This window comes from Corapipo altera, unplaced genomic scaffold (genome assembly GCF_003945725.1).
Source record: "Corapipo altera isolate COAL_440 unplaced genomic scaffold, ASM394572v1 61424, whole genome shotgun sequence".
Classification (NCBI taxonomy): Eukaryota; Metazoa; Chordata; class Aves; order Passeriformes; family Pipridae; genus Corapipo; species Corapipo altera.
The window spans coordinates 1-5,240 of record NW_020886889.1 but is presented as its reverse complement, the minus strand read 5'-3'; the positions used below and the strand labels follow the sequence as shown (position 1 = coordinate 5,240).

At 68.5% G+C, this 5,240-nt stretch overlaps 1 protein-coding gene across 1 annotated transcript; it reads right to left on the bottom strand.

The window, feature by feature from the left end:
- Positions 1-749: 749 nt before the first annotated feature.
- PFN1 (profilin 1) lies at positions 750-3,315 on the bottom strand. Its single transcript, XM_027632550.1, has 3 exons — positions 3,136-3,315; positions 1,815-2,007; positions 750-1,005 (listed from the first exon to the last, which is right to left on the bottom strand). The coding sequence occupies exons 1-3, from the start codon at positions 3,265-3,267 to the stop codon at positions 908-910; spliced, it is 423 nt and encodes a 140-aa protein (XP_027488351.1). The 5' UTR covers positions 3,268-3,315; the 3' UTR covers positions 750-907.
- Between the last annotated feature and the right edge of the window lie 1,925 nt (positions 3,316-5,240).

The following is a 5,240-nucleotide window of genomic DNA, read 5'->3' as shown; positions in this document are numbered from 1 at the left end:
CAGGTGGCACAGTGACGGGGTAATGAGGGGCTTTGGCCCCATGGAAGTGGGGGTAGGGGTGACACATAGGGGACCTGAACACCTGGGCCCCTCCATGCCATGGGGGGGGAAGTTCTGCCTCACGGACCGACCCCTGACACCCCAGTTCCCTCCATGGGGCACATCCGGGCTCCTCCTCCCCTCCATGAGTCAGATGGGGGGGGAACAGGAAGCGCCGGAGCTGCCGCGTTGTCCTTATAAGGCCTGAACGGCACCGGAGCTGCTTCCACACGCCCAGTCCTGTCCCACATCCCCCCTACCCCACATGACCCCCTCTGCCCCACAGCATCCCCCCACATCATCCCCACATCCCCTCCCCAGCCCTCATCAACCTGCCCACCCCGCAGTGTCCCCTTGTCCCCCAACCCCAAGTGTCCCCTAACCACCTTCTTTCCCTCCCACAGACACCCAGAACCCCCCTGCTGCTGGTGCAGCCTCCCAATAAAGCCTTTACCCCCCAACTTTGCCTCTGGAGGCTCTGGGAGAGTGTGGGGGGGTTGTGGGGCGGGTGCCAGGGCGTCACCCCCGCCCCATTGCAGACTTTGCCCCCTCGGGGTGCGGCGCAGCACCCTTGGACCCGGCTGTTTGGGAAGGCTCCCCCTGCCCTGGGTGGAGGGCAGAGCCACACCCCACAGTTCTGCCCCACATATCGGGTTCCCCTGTCCCTGCCCCACACCCCCAAATCCTGCTCAACGCATTCCAGCCCCACAGTGACTCCCCACAAGGGCACTTTATTGCTGCCGGCAGCGGGGAATGGGGAGGTGAGAGGGGGGTGGGGGACGGGGTCCTGCTGGTCCCTGGCGGCTCCTGCTGGTCCCTGGGGGTCCAGGGGGCCCCCGGGTGGCCCCGGGGGTGCCCCACAGCCCCCTCAGTACTGGCTGCGCCGCAGGTGATTGGCCATCTCGTAGCATTTCTTGTTGACGCAGCCGCCGTGGACGCCCTCCTTGCCCATGGCCAGCACGATGGCTGCAGGGGTAGGAGTGTCAAGGGGGGGCCCAATCCCCCAAAACACCCATCACCCCCCGTAACCCTCCTCAAACCCCCCCCCCCCCCCCCCCAGGGGGGGGGGGGCGTAGTAGGGGAGGAGGTAAAAATAGGGGGGATGAAGGGATCCTAGGAGTGGACAAGGGGAGATTTGGGGGGAACTGGAGCGGAGGGGAGGATAGAGGTGACAGGGAGCAGATTAGGGGTGACACAGGTGAGAGGGCAGCAGGTGACATGGACGGGTGGGGCTGGAGGGGAAAGGGCAAAGAGTAACATGAGGTGATGGGGGGGCATGTGGGGGCCACCTGGGAGCTTTGGCAGGGGACACTGGGTGACACAGTGATGCCATGAGACACATGGGGAGCACCTGGGGAGGTCTGGGGTCATTGGGGGTGACAAGGACCGGTCAGGAGGTGACACAGTGTGATGGCGGGGTGACACCGTGATCCTGTGAGACCTGGAGGACACCCGTGTATAGATTTGGGGGGGTGAGAGCACAGGTCGGGGGCATCTGGGGGCTTTGGGGTTGGTGAATGGTGCTGGGGGGAGTGACAGGTGACACAGGGTGACAGGGCAGTTACAGGGAGGTCCCTTACTCTTGCTGGTTATGGCAGGAAGGGTCATGGGAGGGAGGGCGGGCGAGATGGAGGGTGCCAGGGGGTGGTTCAGGGGGTCCCTCGCTCACTCTTGTTGGTGATGGCGGCCGTGATGTTGAAGATGGGGGGGTTCAGGGGAGGGGATGGCAGGGGGTGTCACAGGGTGACGGGGTGTCACAGGGGTCCCTCACTCACTCTTGTTGGTGATGGCGGCCGTGATGTTGAAGGTGGGCGCCCCGGCAGCCCCCTTGGTGCGCAGGTCCATGCTGTGCTCGCCCTCCACCAGCAGCGAGTCCCGGATGACGGAGCAGCGCAGCCCCCCCAGTGTCAGCCCCTGCACCAGCAGCGGCCCCCGCTCGGGGCCCACCAGCGCCGCCACCTCCGCCGGCTGTGGGAACGAAGGTCAGGGGGCAGCCCCAAAAACCCGACCCCAGACCCCCAAAACCAGCAGGGACCTCATAAGGGACTGGCATGTCCAAGCACTCCCATAACCTTGTCTCCATGACCATATAAGGGACCCAGGAGTCCAGAGACCCCCCCATGACTTCCCCCAGAGACCCCACGTGTGACCCATGACCCCCCCAGGGGACCCCACAAGGGACCTGGGGATCCAGGGACCCCTGTGACCTCCCACGACCCCCGACACTCAGAACCCTCCAGGGTCACCACTTCCACAGGGAACAACAGGTCACGGGGAGCCCAGAAACATCCCCTCAGAGACCCCATAGGGGACCCCTTAACCCACCCTACAAGGACCCTGGATTTAACCCAGGGTACCCCCATAATCCTCTCGAACCCCAAACCCGTGAACACTCATGAACCCGCCAAAAGCCCCAGGGGTGGCCCAGGCATCCAGGGACCCCCATAACTCCCCCGTGACGCCAAGGGGGAACGAGGCGTCCAATAACCCCCTCCAACCCCCCCATGGGCTCCCCCAAACTTCCCCCCTCCCCCCGTTTCCGTAGGGGGAAGTGGGGAGGGGGGAAGGGGGTGCGCGCGCGCCGCCCCTCCCCCACAGGAAGCCCCGACCGCCCCTCCCCCACCGGGAAGTGGCCGCATTCCGCACATTTTTAGAGGGTTTTTAAGTGAAAGCGGGGTGTCCCCGTCCACTACCCCCCATGAGACACCACCGCCCCCCCCATCCCGTTAAGGGACTCCAATAAGATAGATGGCAAAAGGGGCTGTGGGGGAGAGAGGGAGGTGGTCGAACCACGTGGTGCGCGGCCCAACCTCCCTCCCCGCCCGCCTGCGACCCCCCCCAAAACGCCTGCGGAGGGGTTTGAGGGGCGGAGGTTCCCCCCCCCCCGGCACTGAGCACCCGCCCCCCCCTCCGCGCTCCACGCTGGCGCTTTCGCGTTTTTCTCCCTTTTTTGTCCCTCCCAGCGCCCGTCGCGGGGGGGTGGGGGGTTGGCCCCGCCCCCGGAGGCCGCAGGGTTCCCCCGCCCTCCGCGCGCTTGGGCGGGAAACGCCTCAACCCCCCCCCCCCTCGCCGCGCCCGCCGCTCCCGGGCTCTCACCGTGATGTTGGCGAAGGTCTTGCCGGGGGCGGCGGCCCAGACGGCGGGGGTGTCGCGGTACCCGACGATCGCGGCGTCCTGGCAGGTGCCGTCCGCCAGCAGCGTCTCCACGTAGGGCGCCCACCCGCTCATGGCGGCGGCGGGCGGGCGGGGCGGGGCGCGGGGGGCGGGGCCTGCCGCGCGGGGGGCGGGACTTCGCCGCGGGAAGGGGCGGGGTTTTATCCGCGTGCGGCGGCGCCTGCGCGGTGCGAGCGCGGCGCGGCGGCGGCCGAGAGGAAGCGGCGCCGGCGCCGCGCGGGGGGTTTTCATAGGGCACGGCGGGGGGCGGGGCCGGGGCGGGCCTGGGGGGCGGGGCCTGGGGGAAACGCCCCCCGGGCGGCGCGCGCCGCGGAGCGCGCGGGAATGGGGGGGGTGATCGCGACCCTTCCCCCGTCATCGCGACACACACCCCCTCCTCATTGTGGCTCCCTCCTATTATCGCGACCCCCTCCTGTTATTGGGAACCCTCCCCTTACTGCGCCCGCTCCCCATCTTATTTCGACCACTCCCACCTTATTTCGACGCACTCCCATACCTTTTTCGAACCCCCTCCACGATTCTGAACCCCGCGATTATTGCATCCCCTCGTTATCCCGACCCCCTCGTGACTCCCCATTGTCCTGACACCCGCCCCAGGTTATTCCGACCCCCCTCATTATCTCGACTCTCCCCCCCCTTATTGCGCCTCCTCCCCTCCGTTATTCCGATATCGCGACACCCCCCGGTTTTAGTGACACCCCCCCGTTATAACGAAGCCCCCGTTATTGCGCTCCCTCCCCCACACATGGCGACCCCCCGGGTATTTTGTGACAAACACACACCCCCCTTATCGCGACACGTTATTGCGACCCCCTCTCCCACCCCGCGCTGGGCCCCACGTGCCCCCACGGACGCGAGTGGCTGGGGGGGCTTGGGAGCCCAATGCGGGTCTGGGGGTGCGAGAACCCCGCCCCTCCCCCCGCGGGTCGCGGTTTGACTCAGCCCCGGGCGGGACTTTCCGGGGGGGGGGGAGGGGACGGCGGTTTCACTTCCTGCCCCGGGTGGGGGGAGGGGACACGGGGCTGCGGAGGGGGTTGGGGGGGGACCGCGGCGGCCGGGATCCCCCCCGGGGAGGGTGGAGGGGGCCATGACCCCCAGAGCCAGGGAGGGGGGAGGGGGCGGCCGGGGGTGCCCGTTTCTCCCCAAAAAACCCGACCCGGACCCTTCCTCCCCCCGGTGAGAACTTCCCCGGGAAGTGGTCAGAGCCACCGCCCCTCCCCCACGTCGCGGGGCCCGTGGGGCTCAGTCCCCGCTCCCCCACCCCTGGGGGCCCATAGGTGCTGAGTTCCCCCCCCCGGCCCGTCTGGACCCCCAAAAATCCTGCGCCCCCAATTCCCCCCCTCCCCGCATTTGGCCGGTGCTGTTCCCCCCAGAGCCGCCAGAAGGCGCTCCAGCCCCCCCGGGGGGTTGTGTTACCGTGACCTTTGGGGAGGGATAAAAATAGCCCCAAAGGTGGGGAGGGGGGGGTCACACACACCCAGGGACCATCGTCAAGTGCCACCAGCCCCGGACACTCGGGGCCCCCCCGGGGGCTGAACTTGGCCGCGGTCCCTTCGGGGGGGAGGGGCGAGGGGAGGAGGATAAATAGTCCCGGGGGACCCCCGTGGGGGAGGGGAAGGTCTCAGGCACAGGCAGACCCCAGTGAGCGGAGCCCGGACCCCCCGGAACCCCCTGCGGGGCCCTCACCCCAGGCCCCTCTGGGCGTTCTGGGGGGCAGGAGGGGGGTGGGAGAGGGGGGTTCTCTGAGGGGCACCCGGACACTGGGGGCCCCCGTGGGATGGGGGGGGCGTGGGGCCACCTCCGGGGCACCTGGACACGGGGGTCACTACCCCGGGAGGTGGGGAGGGGTCTGCAGGGTCTGGGGTCGGGCCGGGACACCCCTGACCTTGACCTTGCCCCCCAGGTCCCCTCCTCTGCAGCCATGTCCATCCAGAAGATCGTGGCCCGGGAGATCCTGGATTCCCGCGGGAATCCCACGGTGGAGGTGGATCTGTACACGGCCAAGGGTACGGAGAGGGGGCGGGGGG

Excerpts from the sequence above, each read along its gene's own strand:
- PFN1 (XM_027632550.1), bottom strand. The coding sequence starts at position 3,267 with ATGAGCGGGTGGGCGCCCTACGTGGAGACGCTGCTGGCGGACGGCACC. Across the intron at positions 2,008-3,135 it reads AGACCTTCGCCAACATCACG|CCGGCGGAGGTGGCGGCGCT; the intron begins GTGAGAGCCCGG and ends TCGTTCCCACAG. Across the intron at positions 1,006-1,814 it reads GGCCGCCATCACCAACAAGA|CCATCGTGCTGGCCATGGGC; the intron begins GTGAGTGAGGGA and ends CTACCCCTGCAG.